At 35.0% G+C, this 23,249-nt stretch overlaps 2 protein-coding genes across 3 annotated transcripts; one reads left to right on the forward strand and one right to left on the reverse strand.

The window, feature by feature from the left end:
- Nucleotides 1-5,153: 5,153 nt before the first annotated feature.
- LOC112034388 (uncharacterized) lies at nt 5,154-6,936 on the forward strand. Of its 2 annotated transcripts, XM_024067205.2 has the most exons (5): nt 5,154-5,243; nt 5,329-5,394; nt 5,478-5,959; nt 6,352-6,613; nt 6,725-6,936. In XM_024067205.2, the coding sequence occupies exons 3-5, from the start codon at nt 5,690-5,692 to the stop codon at nt 6,742-6,744; spliced, it is 552 nt and encodes a 183-aa protein (XP_023922973.1). In that variant the 5' UTR covers nt 5,154-5,243; nt 5,329-5,394; nt 5,478-5,689; the 3' UTR covers nt 6,745-6,936. The 2 variants fall into 2 exon arrangements, with proteins under 2 accessions (XP_023922973.1, XP_023922972.1); XM_024067204.2 differs by having other exon boundaries at nt 5,154-5,394.
- A 14,841-nt stretch (nt 6,937-21,777) lies between these two features.
- On the reverse strand, nt 21,778-22,275 carry LOC111988352 (splicing factor U2af large subunit A). Its single transcript, XM_024020137.1, has one exon. The coding sequence runs from the start codon at nt 22,273-22,275 to the stop codon at nt 21,778-21,780; it is 498 nt and encodes a 165-aa protein (XP_023875905.1).
- Between the last annotated feature and the right edge of the window lie 974 nt (nt 22,276-23,249).

Raw genomic sequence — 23,249 nt, forward strand, 5'->3', positions numbered from 1 at the left:
ACGGGTTTTCTTGCCCTGCAGAACAAATGGGGTGGGGATGAGGGTTAATATTTTCCCCTACACCCGCCTTGTTTATATTTAAATAATTAAAAAAATATTTTTATAAGTGTTTTATTAGATATACTTGTATGTTTTTAGCCTTCAAACTTTAAATTTATTATATTGTATTATTGAATTTATACTTTTATGTTTTAATATTTATGTTGTTTATATTTTTTTAATTGTTGTATTGCTATGTTTGAATTGTTTTTGTATTTCTTATTACTTGAATTGTTTAATTGTTATGCTTTAAGAAGGTTTTGTAATATTAAAACTTGTTTTTTTTTTTTTAATAATTTTTTAAATATTTTTTATGAGTTTTAATTTAATACGTTCAAAATAAGCTTTTAATAAATTTTGAAAAATTTAGGTGTGGCGGGAAACAGAGGTGGGACAGGGGTAGGGAATAGGAAACCCGCACCATTATCATTCCTATTTAGCTGGGTGTACAATGAAATGGAGATTGCATAGAGATTTTTGGACTTTTTCAAAAGAGCAAAAAAAGAAGGAAATTAGAGAGAGCTTTCTAAACTTTTTCAAAAAGCACTTTTACTTAAGGCATGTATTTCCTACCAGACATAATTCAACCAATGAAAAAAGATAATTAACACTCCATATTATGCTCTCTTTCATTTAATCAAACAATCTCGTGTAGGTGTAGGAAGTATGAAACATTTGGGATATTGTGTTTGTCATACTTTGAAGGTTTTTGACTTGCTTGATATAAAGATAATACCTCATCAATACATTTGGAAGAGACGGACAAAAATAATAATAATAATAACATTGTCTTACAATTTCCTGTACCCTTTTGGCTAGATCTGTGTTGTCCCGTTGGTAAATGGCAACTTGGTATGTATGTTGTAAACTTGTGAATTTTGGTTGTACTGTTCACTCTGCTGATTAATATATCTTAGTTTTGGTTAGGCTTGGTTTATTGGAAGATTTGATTTAACTGGGTGATCCAATAATTTGATATATGGTATTAAGTATTAAAAATAGATTAATTTGGTAACAAAGTGTTGCCACCCATTTGGGTGAATAAGCAGAACCCAAAATGCATGGGCCGTAAAGTCAGAGAAGCACAAGAGCAGTGCTTGGGCCTTAGAATAGCCCAGACCTCTAAGGTTGGGAAAAGTGCACAGTATTGTGGCTAGAAAGGCCCTAGCAGGATGAAGGAACTAGTGGGCTCAATGATACTCCATCTCCCCTTGAATTGGGATGGGTTGGGGGGGTACTAATGGCCTTTGAATAATGCCCAAGAGATGGAAGCAAGTAACTTGCCCCTTTATTGAATTAGAGTTTATAATAGATAGTATTTTTAAAAAGTAATTATGTACAATAAATAGTATCTTTGAAAAGTGGTTTTGTAAAATAAAAAAAAAAATGTTCTTATGCTAATATAAACATAACATATCATTTTAAAATATAATTCATTAAATATTTTTAAATATTTAATGAGTTATAGACCGAAGATGCATGATCTTCTCCCTTGAATCTGGGAAAATCCAATTTCACACTCTAGTACAAACTGGGCATAGGTAAGGATATATGGTTCTGGTCTATTGGTGTTTTTGATGGTTGAGGCAATTGTAATTGATTTTATTGTCTCTTTTCCTCTGCTTTAGTGAGTTTCTGTAGAGCAATTGTTACATGGTTTAATTGATGAGAAATTTATTGTAAGGATCTAGCATGGTGGTCTATGGTTTTGAAAAAAACAACTTTCAATCTCAAGTCTTAACCATTGAATAAAAATGGGAAAAATGCCCATACACCTCCTAAATTTTCAACTATTGGCCAAAAGACCCTTTCAACTTTTATATTAGCCTATTTACTCTTTAAACTATTCACAACTAACAAATCAATACTTCTATTAGCTTAGTGTTAAAAAACTAACAGAATAAAATCATGTGAGATACACGTGAGATTTAAAAAGTAGCAAACTCAATGTAATTAATATGAAACCGATGGAAAGGAGAGAGCTACGTCTGTGCACCAGAGAGAGGAGAGACATGTGGAACCAGAGCCACTGTGACAGGTAGCTTCGCCACTGGCAGTGATACGATGGAGCTACTTGTCATGGTGGCTTTGGTTCCACGTCTCTCTCCTTTCTCTGGTGCACAAAAGTGGCTCTCTCTTCTTTCCATCAATTTCACATTAATAACATTGAGTTTGCTACTTTTTAAATCTCATGTGTATCTCACATGATTTTATTCTGTTAGTTTTTTAACACTAAGCTAACAGAAGTATTGATTTGGCAGTTGTGAATAGTTTAAGGAGTAAATTGGCCAATATAAAAGTTGATGGGGTTATTTGGCCAACGATTGAAAGTTTAGGGGGTGTATAGATATTTTTCCCAATATAAAAAGTTAAAGAAAAAGAAAAAGAAAAAGAAGAAGAAGTAAAGGTTAAAAAGTGTAAATGTGAAAATATTTTTGAGAGGAAAATGAGGTATTGCATCAGGTACGTGAACCCAATTCAGAGAAACAAAGTTTTTCTTCAAACAATTCAGAGAAACAAAATTTTTCTCCAAACTAGTTTGAAGAAAAAACTCTTTAAAATTATCATATATTTCTTTTTTGGGTGTGAATTTTGAAAATTTAACTGTTGAATTTCATGTTCCTTATGTATTTAATATGCATCAAATTTCAATCAAATTAGGTGTTATTTACTATTCGATCAATAAACTTATTTTTTATACACAACTTTAAATCACAAAAATTTGAAATTTTAACATTTCTTTGATAACATAGTAATTGATCTTTGATCTTCTTGAAATTTTGCATGCATGAAGGGTATAATAAGAAGTAAGAACATGCAATCAACAGTCAAAATTTACAATCAATATAAAGATATGGACAAAGTTTAGCTACAAAATTGGATTACATCTTCTTCAATATCTTTTTATTGGAGATGAACTTTGACAAATCCACCATTAGATTACGTCTTCTTCTTATATCCTCCATACTTACAAATTTTTTTGAAAATTAAAGATCAATAGTTATGTCATCAATAAATTGTTTAAATGCAAGTTTTTGTAATTTAATATTATGGACAAAATATAAACTTATAGATCATATAGTAAATAATATCCGATTAACATAAAATTTGACTTGTATATTTAGAGTGTAAAAAATATGCAATTAAATGGTTAAAATTTCAAAATATGAAATAATGTTTAATTTATTGAGGAAGGTTGTAGTTTTAGGTTATAACTAATTTTGTAACTAAATTTTGTCCTAAAAATATATGAAGGGTTTGAAGGGATGGAGATAAATTTTGTTCAATCGAGAGGCACCTATCTTTTTTCTTTTTTGTCCAAAAAAAACAAAAAGGTATATATCCTTTTAATAGGGACAGCACAAACCTAAAAAAAAAAAAAAAAAAAAATGATGAAGGAAGCCTGAGTGACACGTCAGCTTACTTGGTTTTCATCGGATCCTATGACAAACTCCCATACAAATAAATTAAATAGAATACACAACAAATCAAGCCTCTAGTTCTTAGAACTCGCCATAGTGTGCATATATAATTCTAAATTTACGAACACGTCTCTTATTCAGTCCCATGTGAGGCCAACAAATACTTATTTGTGCCCATGGAATTTGAACACTTCAAGGTCCTGGTCTTCATGCTCTAAATATCTCCTTGCCCACATGCTTAACCAAAATTTATAAATAATATTTGTACTATTTTTAAAATGAAGCATTGTTTAATCAAACTTTATTTTTACTATATTTTTATATCAAATAATGAAGCATTGTTTGATCAAAATGGAGTTTGTCTAACTGGCCAGGAATTGGTGGCTAGTAATAATGTTTTATTTTTCCTTGTACTATAACGAAATTATAATCTGCATCTATGGCTTATTATGCTACATTTGGTATCCTTTTGCTTTCGTTACTTGGAACTTATGCTAATTGCTGTTCTACCTATGGATCAATACTCTGATCGATTCATAATTTTAGTTTTCAATTAACATATAAATATAAAGACACATTTAAGCCAAAAGGCTAAATTCAATGAGTATAAACTTAATTATATTATATTAGTGTATAACCCTGCATATGCATGTATAATTAAAAAAAAAAAATTCAATTATTCACATATATGGATTCAAATTATACTCCCTCTCTCTGTCTCTCTTCTCTCTCTTCTCTTTTATTTTTATTTATTTTATTTTATAAAAAAATTTCTTTTGGATATGCATATGAGTTTACTTTTTTTTTTTTTTTTTTTTTTGTTTATTGAGTTCTTGATGAATTATTTATATTATACTTTGTCTTTTGCACTTCATTAACTCACCTAGAACAAAAAAAAAAAAAAAAAACTTAAATAGGACACGTGGCGCAAAATTAGACAACAATTGGAATCCAATTTAGAACTTAATTGAATTTTCTCTCAGTTTTGCCTATATATATATTTATATATATATAGATTAACCGCTTATTTTTCTCATTATTATTTGATATGAAACTTCACTCATACATGTGCACCTAACATCAAATACTCAGTTTTCTTATGTTACAGTAAATTGGTAGGTCGGCTGATTGTCCATATATTCTATTGTACAACAATTAGGACCATTCAATTTCACTTCAAGAACCTTTCTCTATCATCAAATGAGATTTCTTTCACAACCATCCTAAATTTAGTCCATTATGTGTCAGTCTCTTAAGTTTTCTATTAAGTTAAAGAGCACCTGAGTAAATCTTGGGCCAGGTAAATCCCAAAATGTGATCCATAACATGGGGTCCAACCAGATCGATGGATACATACAAGTGTATGGTTAATAAAGATGCCAACAGTGCTAAGCACATCTTGGCTCTTAATAAAATAAAAAATTGCTTAGTACCCACCACATGATCATCTTATATACAATTCCAAACCCATGTTAAACAGAATCACAAGCCAACCCTCACCCACTCACTGCCCGGTTGTCTAACCATCTTCCTTAGATTCAGTACAATTTCCCTTGTCTTCATCTCCCAAAAGGCTCATAGACTAGACAGGAATCTCTAGCAAGTAGACAGCACAGATAGATCTCTTAGTGCTGTCCATTTGACCAAGAAACTCATCCATCTCTCTCACTCTTGGGCTTGTACACACACACACACACACACACACACACACACACAAAGACATACACTACACAGCTACACTATATATGAAGGAAGTTCCAAGTATTAAACATAGACATGCAGGTAAACTTTTTGTACTTCTTGGCTACATAGTCAAATGTGTAGCATCCACACCAAAGCTAATGTCCGTCTTGGTGAATTGTATCAGATTCTCCATCTGAACCCTGGGGGTGAATACTTCTAGTCCTTCCAACAAAAAAAGATACTATTTATGGTAAGCCAAAGGTTCAGATGCTTTTTTGGAAATTAATATTAATGTGCATTTTGAAGGAATAATTTTACTCTCTTTTTCTTCAGATCAAAAGGCTGAATCAAAAGATATAATTTTGTTTAAGCATTGTGGGGTCGGTCGAAGATTGAAGAAACTTGAAGGTAGCGAATTGGGTTGTGTAAATTTCAAGCCATTTACAATTTTATGTAGGAGAGATATTGCAAAGGTTTGCTTCTGTAGTATCCTCAATTTTAAAAGACTTGGAAGTTGTAATAGAAGGCATCGTTGGATCCAATCAATGAAAATGAAGAAAGAAGATATTACTCGAGGACTTGGAATCAGTCACAAGGTGGATTCTGCAACTCATGCAGGAAATAAAGTTTTACCAATTACTGAGGCCACATTGTCAACCTCGACTAACACAAATGACCAAAGTCAAAGTGGCTCGTCGGATCACAAAGATAGGCTTAAAGGGGATAAAAGCAAAACTATGTCAAGAATGAAGGAGCTATTGAGATGGGCTGCTGCTGCAAAATCAGAGAAGGGAGGAAAGTTTATTGGTCGAAAGGTACATTATTTATCCATATGATTCAAAATTTTCTTAAAGTTTCTTTCATCATTAGGCATTGATATGCATGTTGCATGTTTAATATATGTATTATTCTTTCTGAAACCTGCACACCAGTATATGTAATCACCACATCCAATAGCTATAAATATCAAACTTTCCATAATATTTATCTGTGACATAGATGGAAATCTAGTAACAACTTAATTTTACATTCATTTACACTAACTTTAGGTAGATTCATAACCTAAGTAACTTTAATTTAAAACATAATTAATTAGTGCATTAAGTGTCAAATATAAGTAATTTCCTAATGCATATCTTCGCACTGAAATAGCATAGGTTTTCGTTTTTCAAAAATAGACTAAAAGAAAAAGATTATATATCTTCAGGTTCTACAATTCCGGAATCGTGGAAGCCTAAAAGCAGTACCAGATGATGATCAACTAAGCAATGATTCTCCAAAGATCAGTCTCAGGTGGGATGTGGAAAGTTGTTCCACCACTTCCTCTGCATACTCAGCAATGTCTATGCCTGCCTCATATAAAATTAATGACCAAACGATCAACATTACATCATCAATTTCAACTCCTATTCAAGACAAGGATCACAACACTCCTAGGAAAGGAAATTGGATAACCACAGACTCTGAATGTAAGACCTTTTTCCCTTTATTCAATTGTGTTTTATATTTCAAGAAATAAAAGAAAAAGAAAATGCTACGCCTCCCTATTAAACTAACTTTTAAATTTTTTTTTTTTACAGTTGTGGTGCTAGAGCTATGAAGAAGAGTTGAAAGATGATCTTCCATGGTTAAAACTAAAATCAACTACTTAGGCTATGTTTTACAAGTATTGGTAGCTGGTTCTGCTTCATTCTAGTTTCTCTGAAATATCAGAGCAATTTAATGTAATATCAGTGTAAGGATCTGAAATTAATATACCAGCACCATATTGAAGATGGCCTAGGCCAAGCTACTTTGTGACTTAACTACTGTGCATGACGAGAGAATGTCGTGAAATCTGTATTGTATCAGAGTTGTTACTATCTACCTAGAATAGTTTTTTTTTTTTTTTTTTCAATGATAGATGGATACTTTTTTGACTGACCTCATCCAAGATTTTTTTGGTTTAATATAGGTAATTAAAGTGTTTAATTTGTTGCTTTTTGAAATTATATAATTTATGTTGTAGCATTTTAATATTTCGTAATTAAAATGAATAAATATAATAATATAAATGTAAAGATATGGGAGGTAATATAAAAGATAAAGAGTTAGAGAAATATTTAATTCCTCGTTGAAAATGAAAGATACTCTTTTATTGTTTTTAAGTATGGTGATTAATAGGCTAAAATGTATTGAAAAAGATATTAGGTCAGATATGTGTGCAAATGAAAGGTGAAGGGAGGAGGTGTACGACATTTGTTGGACTATGAAGCTTGATCTTGAATCGTGCTTTGATGCCTTCAAGTTGGACGTGTGATTGAATGTATTTGATTTGATGTCAAGGACTTTTGGCTTAATCTCAAACTAGAACAAAGGAACTTGAAGGAAAATCTCTACTTTAATTTGAAGAAGTAGGAATGAATTTTGATTTTGAGAGAGCAAAAGTGCCTTTTGGACTTAGAGATGACTCGTTATTTTGGTAGAGTGTCAGTAAGGTTTTCTCTCTAAGTTTCTGTCCCCTTTCTCATATAAAAAACTTTTATTTATAGGTAACTCAATAGTATTTGATTTGAAATTTTATCTTAACATTTATTGAGAGTTAACTACAATTTGGCTTTAATTTTGGTTTGCATTTAATAAGAACCCATATGAGTTTTTTCTTTTGACGTTGCCACACGACTTTTTTCATTTGATGTTGCCACATGGCTTTACGTGACTTGTGACGTGTTATTTTTATGTGAGTCACGATAACTCAAACACTTGATATGTGGTTTGATTTAATTTGTCAATTATCCTCTATGGAAATATATTATCAATTGAAAATTAATTTGGTCACAAATATTTAATCACAATCAATTGAATGGTTGTGAATACATTATAAAACTTTGATGTCTACGGATACATACCCCTAAAATAGGAGATTTACATTGTAGACACTACTTACTTCAATTTTACGAACGAAACGAAAAAAAAAAAAAAACATTCAGCAACAATGCCCTGCCACGACTAGCTGACGACGCAACGCCAACGCTGCCATCCCACGCCTCACCCTAGGCCCTAATCTACATCATCATTTAGGCATTCACCGAGCCGAGCTCATAAATGCTTTGTTCGTTTCGTTCACCTTGATAGGTAGCATTAGTTCTTCTTTCACTGGTATTTATTCTCTCTCTCTCTCTCTCTCTCAAATTCTTTTTTTTAATGGGATTGTGTGTGCGCGCGCGCGCTGAATATATCTATTTGTTGTGTTAGTTGTGTAACTCATGACTATATTATTTATACAGAGAATAGAGCTAATTAGATAAAGTAGTAAACTTTACTAATCTACTGATTAAATTTCTGTCATTTTCATAAAAAAAAGAGAGTAAAGTTAGACTAGTTAGTGATTCAAGAAAAAAAAAGGGGTAAAATTAGTGCTAGTATTTGATAGGTTAATGAGTAGTATGAGTAGTGCGTTATTTATTTGAAATGCTGATATGTAGCAGTGGATGCAGGGGAAATGACGCATGGCTTAGTCCTTGGTGAGTGGGGTGTGTTGTTGGACATAGCTGGTTGAATTTTGTCTTTTAGTTTAGAATTTATTTTTTTTATCAAAGATTATCAAAGACAAAGACAAAGAGATAAGAAACAAAGATAAAAACAATAACAATGGCATAATAAAATAAAAATGCCACACATCAACTTTACATAATAAAATTGTCACACATGCTCACGTTATTGACTGGTAGTGCAATAACTAAATGAATGCTTAATTGGATTTTCATTTTCATTATTATTATTTTTTTTGTTTATACTTCTACCCTTTTAACTCAAACTCTGAACTCCATCCCTGTATCTAAACAAACCTTCTCAAAAAATATTGTCCAAAAAAACTCTCATGCCACATTATAAGCGTGTATATAATAATGTAATACAAAGATAATTAGCCTTTGCAAAAAAGAAATTATGACTATAGTATTTTCTTTATCTTTGTTGCTTTTAAAAAAATAATAATAATAATGAGAGCAAACTTGTATTAAAGCAAAAGCAGCAACAGGACACAAACAAACAGAACAAATAAAAAAAGAACTAAAGCTTGATCATGAGCCCATTGCTCGTTTTAATCCAAGCCTATTTATTCGCTTGATCATGATTCATGAGCCCACATGGAAACTTTGTTTATAGCAGCAACTGAAGCTTGATCAAACAATTCACTGATTAAACTATCATTCCAACCAGCCTTTTGACTGGTTAACAATCGTGACACCATCAAACAAGAACTCCTAGTTGGGTCATTTGAGATTGGCAAGAAACCAGGCATATCGATACGGGAGCCACCGGCCCGCCCAAACCAAAATATACTCCCCAGACCCAACTAGTTTACAAGTTCCTTGTTTTAGGATCTTATTCCCATTCTCAATACTCCTCCAAGCCCAAGATGCATTAGAACTTTTAGGTGAATTTAACTAGTTTGCTCTGAGCTTGTACTTTGCTTTTAGAACTTTCACACACAAGCTACTCTTACCTGACAATACCCACCACCCAAATTTAGCTAATAGAGCAATGTTGAGGTCTTCAAATTTCTTAAAACCCAAACAATCTTGATTCTTTGGCTTACAAAGATCTGCCCAAGCAAGAGGAGTGAGATAATGTTTAGAATCATTGAATCACTCTTAGGATTCCACCAAAAACACCTCACTATCGTGTCCAATCTTTCATTCAGCTTACTCAGGAGCTTAAGGGTACATTTGGTACACTAAATGAGAATCACGACAGGAATTGTAATTTTTATTACTAGGAATAAAATGTGTTGTAATGTAATAATTAAACCTATTCATTAGTTTGGTTGTGAATTATAATATTAGTATAAAACTTAACATTTATTTTAGGAAATTTCTTACTTATACAATTATATCTTCTTAAAAATTGTTATTTTTAAATTTAAGAGAAATATGTGTTATTTTTTGTGATTTTTTATTTTTATAATTGTTAGATGTATATGGAAAGTTTGTTAATTTGGGAATATATTAAGTTTTGAAATTATTGCACTTACTAAGGTATAACTAATACAACATTTTAAAGATGAACAATTATTCCTTATTTTGAAACTCATTTTGAAGAATAGCTATTCATAAGGAATGATTATTTTTTGTAATAAAAACATAACCAAACTAAACTATAGGAATAACTATTACATTACAGTGCCTATTACAGTCTACCAAACATGCCCTAAAAAATGGTTTTAAAAACCGAACCGGGCATCGAACCGTTTTTTTAAAAATTTCCAGTTCAACCCCGGTTTTTACTCGATTTTTGCTCGGTTTTTCGGTTGTTGACGGTTTTAGGGGGTTTAACCGGACCAGATTGGCTCCCGGTTTCCAGTTGAACCGGTCGGACCGGCCGGTCTGGTTCAGTTTTTAAAATAGTGCTAAAAATTGACATTGTATAATTGGGAATAGCTTGAGCTACTGATTTGATCAAAGTAGCTCTCAAAATGGATGGAGTCACGTGTTATATATTGCCTCTCAAAATGGAAGTTCTGCTAATTATATTTTTTCCTTTAAATTAAGAATTTTACAATGGAGTTGCTACTTACTTAATGTTGATGCTCATTTTGGAAAAGCCTAACAGCAGAAAGAAGCCCAGCAATATGGGCAGGAAAGAGTTAGCAGGATTTAGAGAAAACCCATTAAACACAAGTGGCAGGAATAATGGGTCATAGGCCTATAAAGTAAACAAATGGGCCTTGAGAAAAGCAAACGGGCCCAAAGGAGCTTAGAGAAAGAAGTAGTAAATTTGCATTATGTGATGTAGAAGAGTAAGAATGAGCCACAGCAAACTCAAAGTAATAAATTAAGAAAGTAAGGGGTTGGTGGAAAGCTCATGAACCCCAAGGATGAAGGATATGGTAATTGGGCCAGGGAAGCCCAAAAGAGTTAGTAAAAGCCCATGAGTATGCAGAATTAGAAAATGAGCCGAGTACGCCAAAATAAAGCAAATGGGTCAAAGGAGCCCACAAGCAATGTAATGGGTCAAGAAAGCCCAAAGTAGTATGAATATAAACCCAATTACCATACTGGGTCATTGTAACCAATTGAGAGAAGAGTATACAGTAGGCCCGAAAGAGGCCCAATAAGTATGGATCAAATAGTGTTGCAGCAGAAATAACAGAATGCCATGGTAGGAATACTGGCAAGCTAATAGAAGGAGCAAATAGTGGGCTAAAAGGGAGAAAAGTTCATAGTCAAGAAAGGTCCAGCCCTTGGAGGAAGCAAGCCATAAAGAATGGAGGATAAAAAAATAGTTCACACCACAAGAGGTCAAGATGAGCGGCAAAACGCACAGACGAACCTCCAGTCCATGGCAAACGCATGAGCTGCAGAAAAGCTTTGGACATACACGGAAGTGAAGCACACACAAGGCTCAGGCACCACCAACCTGTACCCAGCTAAAACAAGAGTGGTGAGTCATGGGTCAGAGGTAAGAGAGGGTATGGTCTAGCAGTAGGGAGAATGGAAAGCCTATTCTAGAGTTTCCACTTAAACTCTTTTGGGGAAAATGTCTTATTGGGATGACATACTACCCAAAAAAAGGAAAGATGAGTTAGAACCACTAGGTGCATGCCATGAGAGATAGTAAGAAAGAATACCCACACACACTATGGTGGATAAGAATGCCATGGTGAACAAGCAAACAAAATAGTTTTCTTTGTTTGGTAATGGGTAATGGCACAGCCAGCACAGGTAAGTGGTAGTGGCTGGGCAACTGACAAACTAATGGGTGGTCGGGAAGGACACCCAAATCCAGACAAAAGTAGTTAAATGTTAAAATGGTAAAAATCAGTCACGGCAGGCAACATATAAAAGGCCCTCACTGTGTACAGTATTATCATTGCAACAGTAGTAACCACTATGAGAGAATTACAACATCACCATCACCATAACACTACAAAAGTAAGCACTAAGAAAGAAAGAAAAGAGTGGGAAAGAATTAAAGTAACAAAACGGAGAAAAAAGAAAAAAAGAATTAGGAAGAGAAATGGAGAGTGTGGAACGGTAAGCATGCACTAATAGGCTAATCCATTCTCTCCCTCTAAAAGCCTACCCTCCATTGGGGATAAAGGATTCGCTTGGGGCATAAGCCATTCAGGCCCGTTCCCTCAAAGTGAATAATTTCTACAGCAGGATCCTCTTGCGAGGTTACCCATGATGAGGAAATGGTTCCCTCCTTGGTATTAGTCCCGTAACACAACTGAACACGACAAACTAACATTTTCCTTCTTTGATATCGTTACTTATCATTATTATTTTCTTTCTTGTCTTTGCAATTTCACTTATAATGTGTTCCTTGTTGCTATATCATTTTTTTTTCCTTATTTTAATTTAGGATCCCTTATTTGTTTTGCCTGGTAGTAAGTACATCTCTTTTATTATTGTTTTATTATATTTATCTGCCGTAACTCTTCTGCAATAGTTTTGTTTCGTCTAATAGCAAGTGTGTTGCCTTTATTATTGTCCCATTATATTTATCTTCCATAACTCTTTGTAGCAGTTTTGCCTGTCATGGGCATGTGACCAAAGTTTCAGCAAAAATGGAGCATATTTTGTGCATAAGCCAGACCAAGGTAAATTGCAATTGGACCGGTCCTAACTCTCTTACCCAAAATACTTGGGCTACAGTGTAGCAAAAGGCAACCTAGCCCAAAGGAGCAAAAAGGCCCACCATACTTAATTATTGGAATAAAAAAGAAAACCAAAATTAAAAAATTCTTCATTTTATTGATTTGCAAATGAATTTATATTGATCATAAGAAATTGCATGACTTTGGTCCTAGAAACAATCTAAGATAAAGTGCATGACTTTGTTTCCTAGTTACAATCTAGAATTGAAAATTACATGGATAAATATTGATCTATCAACCCTTGATCTAAACTCGAAGCCTATGTTACAAAATGGGAAGGTGTTAGGCACACCCGTTGCCTAGTGAAACTAGTCTTTTAGACTATGGTGACCAACATTCATATCATATTATCCAATATGTTATCAATTAATTTGCATATTGAATTTAATGTGTGTGCATGTGATAAACCCTAATTCCATTTATTAAACATTGCATTTTGATTGAAAAACTAAATTCTAGTGAATGTGTATGGATGATGATATCCTAGATTCAAGGATATGAGAGAATTATGAAACTAACATGTTTTTCATATTTTGGATGTGGATTTAAGATCAAAACATGTGAAGAATGCATATAAACATATAAGAATATTCAAACTTGTTCAAGGAATTTAAATAATTACTAGCATCCTTTAATCTTAATCTCATCATAGTAATATAAAACAACAAGTTAGGAAAATGGATTATACCTGCATGCAAGATCCACATGGTGAAGGAGGAGGCTCTTGGTAGAGGCCTTAAGCGTATAGTAAAAAAAAAGAACTAGGAGAGGGAGAGTGAGTCTCACTCAATGCCTTGAGTCTCAGGAAAACCAAGAAATGACAAAACTACTCTACTTCACTAGAACTTAATAGGGGAGAAGAGAGGGCCTTTTTTTTGGGTCTTGAAATGGAGGAGAGGGGAGGTTTATATAATAGTGGTGGAGAAAATATGAATAGAATGACATTTAATGAGGATTGACAAAGAATTAAAGAGAATTATAAATCTAGATCCTATTTCAGTATTTAGAGAAAGTTGGTGCATTAAATTTGGAAGTTGGTGGGAGTGATGAGCAAGCAAAATGTCTAAAACTTTGGTTTTTCCGTAGCTCCTGTAACAGTTTTCAGAGCTAACTTCGAAAAATCATATATTTTCTCAATTCTGATCGGAATTGCCTTATTCTTGTGCTCAAATTGAAGCCCCAGTTGTATAGTTTTTGGCTAATTTAACTTCACTCACAAATTCAAAATATTCTGAGAAATATCAACAAAATAGTAAACAAAGGTCATTTGTTGAAAAATAGTTTCAGCATAATTAACATTAATAGGCCCCAAATTAGTTTCTAATTAACATTAATAAGCTCCAATTACTTTCATTTCATAATTAATCAGTCCCAAATTTACTCTAGTTAAAAAAATAATTACAAAAATTACTCAATGTATAATTAATGTTTATTTATCTAATTAATCAAGTGTACTCAACCTTACCGTAAGATGTAATCTTAGCTAATCAAATTATGACATGTCATTAATTTCAAATTAATTATAATTATAACCAATTGGAATCAATTGTTCATGATCACATATAGTCAGACTCAACTTGTGATAGTGCATTTCGGCCATTAACTTGATTTGATGATAACTTTCAATCTGATGATTCAATTAAGGCTTATGACCAATCAATTTGATTATTACAACATCGAGATCACTTTGATAAAATGAAATTAAGGATCTAGTTTCCACATTTAAGATGTCTATTTTCAAGGTGAAATTACTCTTTTTCTCATCCATGTAAGGTTAAATGCGGGTTGCAAAATGGGGTGTTAACACATCTCTCAAAGCATCCATCCTTCTTTGAAAAAGCTTTGAAGTTTGAACTATCACTAATAATTGCTTCCCAACAATATCCCAATAGTTATGATAGAACAAACAGGATATACCATTAGGACCAGGAGCCTTGAGGGGGCGCAAGGACTTTCTCAAATTAATTTCTTTGTTTTCATTTGAAATACAAGACTCAATTAAATTATCTAAATCAATAGGCATTTGAGGATGGGAGGATTGGTAAACTTCATTAAATTTATTAATAAAATGAGCTCCAATCTCATCTCTGTTGAAAGTATGATCTTCATTATCCTTTTTAATTTCTGTAATCTAGGTCCTCCATCTTCCAACAAGAGTAGTAAGATGGAAAAAATTTAGAGTTGCGATCTCCTTCCTTCAACCACAGCTCCCTATACTTTTGCTTCCGCTTGATTTCCTCCTGCTCCAACCATTCATCAAGCTCTAAACATAAGGCTGCCTCAAGCTCTAGATTTTCCTGTATGTTGTGTAGGAGCTCTATCTTGCACCTCTTTAATTTTTTCTTCTAGCTCTTTGATTCTTGATCTAGCCAAACCAAACTGCATCTTATTCCATATCTTGAGTTCCTCTCTAGCTTGCTGTATTTTTCTTAGCAATTTGAAACTTTGAGACCCATCAAAGTGTCTTTGCCAAGCTTGCTTAATTAATTACTTTTGAACTTGGGGCATTTCTTGTCCACATAGCTTTGAACCTAAATGGTTTGGCCCTCAACATGTGTTCCACATGGGTGTCATGAAGAATCGGATTATTGATGAAATGCAAATTCGTCAGTCGAAATGAGTGCGTTCAGGTGGAGCCAAGGTGTCGTCTCTATGATTGTGGAGATGGTAGAGCAACTTCCTTAAAATGGTCACCGGTGTGGTGCATTTTGGCAACGTTTCCGATGCCAAAATCAGTCTAAAGAAACTCTTTAGGAAAGAATAATGTAATGTAACAGAGCAAGAAATATTTTTAAGTGTGTCTATGTACCTCATGCTGGTGCTGGGAGGGTTACATATATACATTCTCGTAGCTTCTAGCTGTTGTGGCTGTTATGGTGGCTTTAATGCCTCTTTTAGTAACGCCTCATGGTCCATTATGTGAGCTTTGATGGCTCCCAACGGTCTGTATAGTTGTCTTTGTAACCGCCTGAGGCATTTATTTGGCTGCATTGAATATCTTCTCTGTCTTCGTCAATAATGTGACCACTTCGTTGGAGGGACCTGGTTGATTCGTCTGTCAACACTGCCTCGTTGGTTCAGATGAGACCGTCTAGGTAAGTTGCGTTCGTCAATCCCATCAGTTGCCCCTGGATTCTGTGGTTGTCGTGACGTGTCATGACGATCACAAAAGGTGAAAGGTCTATGAGCTGTATGTGGCTCTTGGGATTTCGCTCCATATTAAATGCATTGTGGCGGCACCACATGCGCTGTGGCCACGTGGCATGTTTTGGTTAGTGGAGTTAATGCTCTAATTGTGTGACACTTGGAGTTTCTTGGGGATTTAGCTTGTATTTCTTCCCTTTGTGCTTTTTCTGGTTTTCCATGGTTAGTAGCTCTGAGGTTAGGACAGTTTGTCCCTCAATTTCTTTCCTTTTTGCGCACTTAGGGGGGTCTTTAGGTGTTTTCCTACATCTTGAAAATTTTGTCTTTGAGGGCAATAGTCTAGGCGTTGTATTGGCAGATTTGCTGCCTTTACTTCGTCAATCAATTGATTGGTTCGAGAATCTGGTGAGGAAGAAAGAAATTGAAAGTTCAATATGGGTATGAAACACCCTTGAACGTTTAGACCCCAAATTACAAAATTACCAATTCAAGCTTAATATCAAACGATTAACGTGCGGAACATGAATATAAGCTAAACACAGAATTGATAAACAATCTAAGCCAAATATAAACACATCCACAGTAGTAAATATAAGGCAAAGGTAAAGGGAAAGAAGATGCAAACACACGGACAACACACGATGTGTTATCGAAGAGGAAACCGAAGTCCTCGTCGTAAAACCTCTCCGCCGCCCTCCAAGCGGTCAAATAATCCACTAAAGAATGTAGTTGGGATACATGAACAGCAAAAGACCCTCCAAGCCTAATCTACCCAAGTACCTAAGCCCTCCAAGCTTCTAAAAAAAAAAAAAAACATTCAGCAACAATGCCCTGCCACGACTAGCTGACGACGCAACGCCAACGCTGCCATCCCACGCCTCACCCTAGGCCCTAATCTACATCATCATTTAGGCATTCACCGAGCCGAGCTCATAAATGCTTTGCTCGTTTCGTTCACCTAGATAGGTAACATTAGTTCTTCTTTCACTGGTATTTATTCTCTCTCTCTCTCTCTCTCTCTCTCTCTCTCTCTCTCTCTCTCAAATTCTTTTTGTTAATGGGATTTTTTTGTGTGTGTGTGTGCTGAATATATCTATTTGTTGTGTTAGTTGTGTAACTCATGACTATATTATTTATACAGAGAATAGAGCTAATTAGATAAAGTAGTAAGCTTTACTAATTTACTGATTAAATTTTTCTGTCATTTTCATAAAAAAGAGAGAGTAAAGTTAGACTAGTTAGTGATTCAAGAAAAAAAAAGGGTAAAATTAGTGCTAGTATTTGATAGGTTAATGAGTAGTGCGTTATTTATTTGAAATGCTGATATGTAGCAGTGGATGCAGGGGAAATGACGCATGGCTTAGTCCTTGGTGAGTGGGGTGTGTTGTTGGACATAGCTGGTTGAATTTTGTCTTTTAGTTTAGAATTTATTTTTTTTATCAAAGATTATCAAAGACAAAGACAAAGAGATAAGAAACAAAGATAAAAACAATAACAATGGCATAATAAAATAAAAATGCCACACATCAACTTTACATAATAAAATTGTCAGACATGCTCACGTTATTGACTCGCAGTGCAATAACTAAATGAATGCTTGATTGGATTTTCATTTTCATTATTATTATTATTTTTTTGTTTATACTCAAACTCTGAACTCCATCCCTGTATCTAAACAAACCTTCTCAAAAATAGTCCAAAAAAACGCTCATGCCACATTATAAGCGTGTATATAATAATGTAATACAAAGATAATTAGCCTTTGCAAAAAAGAAATTATGAGTATAGTATTTTCTTTATCTTTGTTGCTTTTAAAAATTAATGAGAGCAAACTTGTATTAAAGCAAAAGCAGCAACAGGACACAAACAAACAGAACAAATAAAAAAAGAACTAAAGCTTGATCATGAGCCCATCGCTCGTTTTAATCCAAGCCTATTTATTCGCTTGATCATGATTCATGAGCCCACATGGAAACTTTGTTTATAGCAGCAACTGAAGCTTGATCAAACAATTCACTGATTAAACTATCATTCCAACCAGCCTTTTGACTGGTGAACAATTGTGACACCATCAAACAAGAACTCCTAGTTGGGTCATTTGAGATTGGCAAGAAACCAGGCATATCGATACGGTAGCCACAGGCCCTCCCAAACCAAAATATACTCCCCAGACCCAACTAGTTTACAAGTTCCTTGTTTTAGGATCTTATTCCCATTCTCAATACTCCTCCAAGCCCAAGATGCATTAGAACTTTTAGGTGAATTTAACTAGTTTGCTCTGAGATTGTACTTTGCTTTTAGAACTTTCACACACGAGCTACTCTTACCTGACAATGCCCACCACCCAAATTTAGCTAATAGAGCAATGTTGAGGTCTTCAAATTTCTTAAAATCCAAACCATCTTGATTTTTTGGCTTACAATGATCTGCCCAAGCAAGAGGAATGAGATAATGTTTAGAATCGTTGAATCACTCTTAGGATTCCACCAAAAACACCTCACTATTGTGTCCAATCTTTCGTTCAGCTTACTCAGAAACTTAAAAATTGACATTGTATAATTGGAAATAGCTTGAGCTACTGATTTGATCAAAGTAGCTCTCAAAATGGATGGAGTCACGTGTTATATATTGCCTCTCAAAATGGAAGTTCTGCTGATTATATTTTTTCCTTTAAACTAAGAATTTTACAATGGAGTCGCCACTTACTTAATGTTGATGCTCATTTTGGAAAAGCCCAACAGTAGAAAGAAGCCTAACAATTTGGGCAGGAAAGAGTTAGCAGGATTGAGAGAAAACCCATTAAGCACAAGTGGCAGGAATAATGAGTCATAGGCTCATAAAGTAAACAAATGGGCCTTGAGAAAAGCAAATGGGCCCAAAGGAGCCTAGAGAAAGAAGTAGTAAATTTGCATTATGTGATGTAAAAGAGTAAGAATGGGCCACAGCAGGCCCAAAGTAATAAATTGAAAGTAAGGGGCTGCTGGAAAGCCCATGAACCCCAAGAATGAAGGATATGGTAATTGGACTAGGGAAGCCCAAAAGAGTTAATAAAAACCCATGACAATGCAGAATTAGAAAATGAGCTGAGTACGCCCAAAGAAAGCAAATGGGTCAAAAGAGCTCACAAGCAATGTAATGGGTCAAGAAAGCCCAAAGTAGCATGAATATAAACTCAATGACCATACTGGGTCATTGTAACCAATTGAGAGAAGAGTGTACAGTAGGCCCGAAAGAGGCCCAATAAGTATGGATCAAATAGCGCTGCAGCAGAAATAACAGAATGCCATGGTAGGAATATTGGCAAGCTAATGGAAGGAGCAAATAGTGGGCTAAAAGGGAGAAAAATTCACAGTCAAGAAAGGTCCAACCCTTGGAGGGAAGCAAGCCATAAAGAATGGAGGATAAAAAAACAGTTCACGCCACAAGAGGTCAAGAATGAGCGGCAAAACGCACAGACGAACCTCCAGTCCATGGCAAACGCATGAGCTGCAGACAAGCTTTGGACATACACGGAAGTGAAGCACACACAAGGCTCAGGCACCACCAACCTGTACCTAACCAATACAAGAGTGGTGAGTCATGGGTTAGAGGTAAGAGAGGGTATGGTTTGGTAGTAAGGAGAAGGGAAAGTCTATTCTAGAGTTTCCGCTTAAACTCTTTTGGAGAAAATGTCTTATTGGGATGACATACTACCCAAAAGAAGGAAAGATGAGCTGGAATAACTAGGTGCATGCCATGAGGGATAGTAAGAAAGAATACCCACACACACTATGGTGGATAAGAATGAATAGTGTGGATAAGAATGCCACGGTGAATAAGCAAACAAAACAGTTTTCTTTGTCTGGTAATGGGTAATGGCACAGCTAGCACAGGTAAGTGGTAGTGGCTGGGCAACTGACAAACCAGTGGGTGGTTGGGAAGGACACCCAAATCACGACAAAAGTAATTAAATATTAAAATGGTAAAAACCAGTCACGGCAGGTAGCATATAAAGGGCCTTCGCTGTGTACAGTATTATTATCGCAACAATAGTAACCACTATGAGAGAATTACAACATCACCATCACCATAACACTACACAAGTAAGCACTAAGAATGAAAGAAAAGAGTGGGAAAGAATTAAAGTAACAAAATGGAGAAAAAGAAAAAAAGAATTAGGAAGAGAAATGGAGAGTGTGGAATGATAAGCATGCACTAATAGGCTAATCCCTTCTCTCCCTTTAAAAGCCTACCCTCCATTGGGGATAAGGGATTCACTTGGGGCATAAGCCATTCAGGCCCATTCCTTCAAAGTGAATAATTTCAACAGCAGGATCCTTGCGAGGTTACCCACAATGAGGAAGTGGTTCCCTCCTTGGTATTAGTCTCGTAACACAACTGAACACGGCAAACTAACATTTTCCTTCTTTGATATTGTTACTTATCATTATTATTTCCTTTCTTGTCTTTGCAATTTCACTTATAATGTGTTCCTTGTTGCTATATCATTTTTTTCCTTATTTTAATTTAGGATCCCTTATTTGTTTTGCCTGGCAGTAAGCATATCTCTTTTATTATTGTTTTATTATATTTATATGCTGTAACTCTTCTGCAATAGTTTTGTTTTGTCTAACAACAAGTGTGTTGCCTTTATTATTGTCCCATTATATTTATTTGCCATAACTCTTTGTAGCAATTTTGCCTGCCATGGGCATGTGACCAAAGTTTAAGCAAAAAGGAGGCATATTTTGTGCATAAGCCGGACCAAGGTAAGTTGCAATTGGACCGGTCCTAACTCTCTTACTCAAAATACTTGGGCCACAGTGTAGCAGAAGGCAACCTAGCCCAAAGGCGCAAAAAGGCCCACCATACTTAATTATTGGAATAAAAATGAAAACCAAAATTAAAAAATTCTTCATTTTATTGATTTGCAAATGAATTTACATTGATCATAAGAAATTGTATGACTTTGGTCCTAGAAACAATCTAAGATAAAGTACATGACTTTGTTTCCTAGTTACAATCTAGAAATTGAAAATTACATGGATAAATATTGATCTATCAACCCTTGATCTAAACTCGAAGGCTATGTTACAAGATGGGAAGGTGTTAGGCACACCCCTTGCCCAGTGAAACTAGTCTTTTAGACTATGGTGACTAACAGTCATATCATATCATCCAATATGTTATCAATTAATTTACATGTTGAATTTAATGTGTGCATGTGATAAACCCAATTCCATTTATGAAACATTGCATTTCGATTGAAAAACTAAAGGGATAATTACAATTTGCCCACCTGTGGTTTGACTCGATTTCTATGTGCCTACCTGTGGTTTAAAGTTTGACACTTTGCCTACCTGTGCTTGTTACCGTTACCCTGCCGTAACCCACCTCTCCTTCAGCCGTTACTCTAACACATAATATGTCAAAAACAAAAGCCTAAACGAATCAAAACACTTCTCACATGAAGATACTACACAAATATGAAGAACAATAACCCAGAAAACTAATACAAATTAAATCAAGCATTATCATCTAACTTGCTCACCAAACTAAGATCCTAGATCCAAGGCAGTAAATCTACAAAAACAAAGCAGATTGCATCAGAACCCAAAAACAAAAAGTAATTTCCAAACCCCATTTCAAAAATCATAGATTACAGCAATCTCAGTTAACTTTTCAAGCATTCATCATTAAAAACTGATAGCCAGAATTCCATCCCATTACTTTCCTTAAAAAACCCAAAAACATTAAAAAAAAACATAAGTAATTCCCAAACCCCATTTCAAAAAATCACAAAACACAACAATCCCAGCTAGAGAGAGAGAGACAGAGAGAGAAGAAGACCCCATCAACGAGAGCATCTTAGAAGCGAACATCGTCTTCACGGAAAGCAAAGGAGGCGCAAACAATGTCGCCTACGGAGACTTTAGAGCAATCAGAGTCTTGGACCTGTACGGAAATGGGTCTGAAGCGCCTCTCTCTTTTATCAACTCCATCACCTCTCTCCTCGCTCGCGCCTCTCTCTTTCCTCTTGTGCGATGAAGAATGCCGCCTCTCCACGAACCCATCGCTATCGTACAGTCTCTCGAGCTCCTCATCATCGGACAGCTCGCGTTTCGCGTTGCGATGCTTAGTCCTGTCCCTCTCTCTACTCCCTTCCCTCTCGTTCCTGCGCTTCGAATCGCGGTCTCTGCTTCCTTCTCGATCCTCGTGAGAGCGCTCTCGACCAGATCGGTGGCGGTGAGAAGAAGAAGAAGAAGAAGAAGAGTGGTGGTGGTGAGACGATCGGTGCTTGTGGTCTCGGTCGCGATCGTCTCTGGTGCGCTTGCTTCTTCTGTCTCTCTCCGAGAGGCGGTCCATGCTTGGGTTTAGTTTTGCAGATCACTCTCTCTCTCTCTCGCGCTCGCTCTTTCTTTGTGTGTCTCTCGCTCTTTCTCTGTGCTGTAATGTATGATTTTTGAAATGGGGTTTGGAAATTACTTTTTGTTTTTGGGTGCTGTTGCAATCTGTTTTTTTTTTATTATAAATTTACTGCCTTGGATCTGGGATCTTAATTTGGTGAGCAAGTTGGATGATATTACTTAATTTGATTTGTATTAGTTTGCTGGGTTAATGTTCTTCATATTTGTGTATGTTCTTCACGTGAGGAGTCTTTTGATCCGTTTAGGCTTTTGTTTTTGACATATCATGTGTTAGAGTAATGACTGAAGGATAAGTGGGTTACGGCTCAGTAATGGAGGAAATCACAGGTGGGCAAAGTGTCAAACTTTAAACCACAGGTAGGCACATAGAAATCGGGTCAAACCATAGGTGGGTAAATTGTAATTATCCCAAAACTAAATTCTAGTGAATGTGTATGGATGGTAAATTCCTAGATTCAAGGATATGAGAGAATTATGAAACTAACATGTTTTTCATATTTTGGATGTGGATTTAAGATCAAAACATGTGAAGAATGCATATGAACATATAAGAATATTCAAACCTGTTCAAGGAATTTAAATAATTACTAGCATCCTTTAATCTTAATCTCATCATAGCAATATAAAACAACAAGTTAGGAAAATGGATTATACCTGCATGCAAGATCCACACGGTGAAGGACGCGGCTCTTGGTAGAGGCCTTAAGGGTATAGTAAAAAAAAAAAAGAACTAGGAGAGAGAGTGTGAGTCTCACTCAATGCCTTGAGTCTCAAGAAAACTAAGAAATGACAAAACCACTCTACTTCACTAGAACTTAATAGGGGAGAAGAGAGGGTCTTTTTTGTGTGTCTTGGAATGGAGGAGAGGGGAGGTTTATATAGTAGTTGTAGAGAAAATATGAATGGAATGAC

The sequence above is a fragment of the Quercus suber genome, unplaced genomic scaffold (assembly GCF_002906115.3).
Source record: "Quercus suber isolate HL8 unplaced genomic scaffold, Cork oak 2.0 scaffold_529, whole genome shotgun sequence".
NCBI lineage: Eukaryota > Viridiplantae > Streptophyta > Magnoliopsida > Fagales > Fagaceae > Quercus > Quercus suber.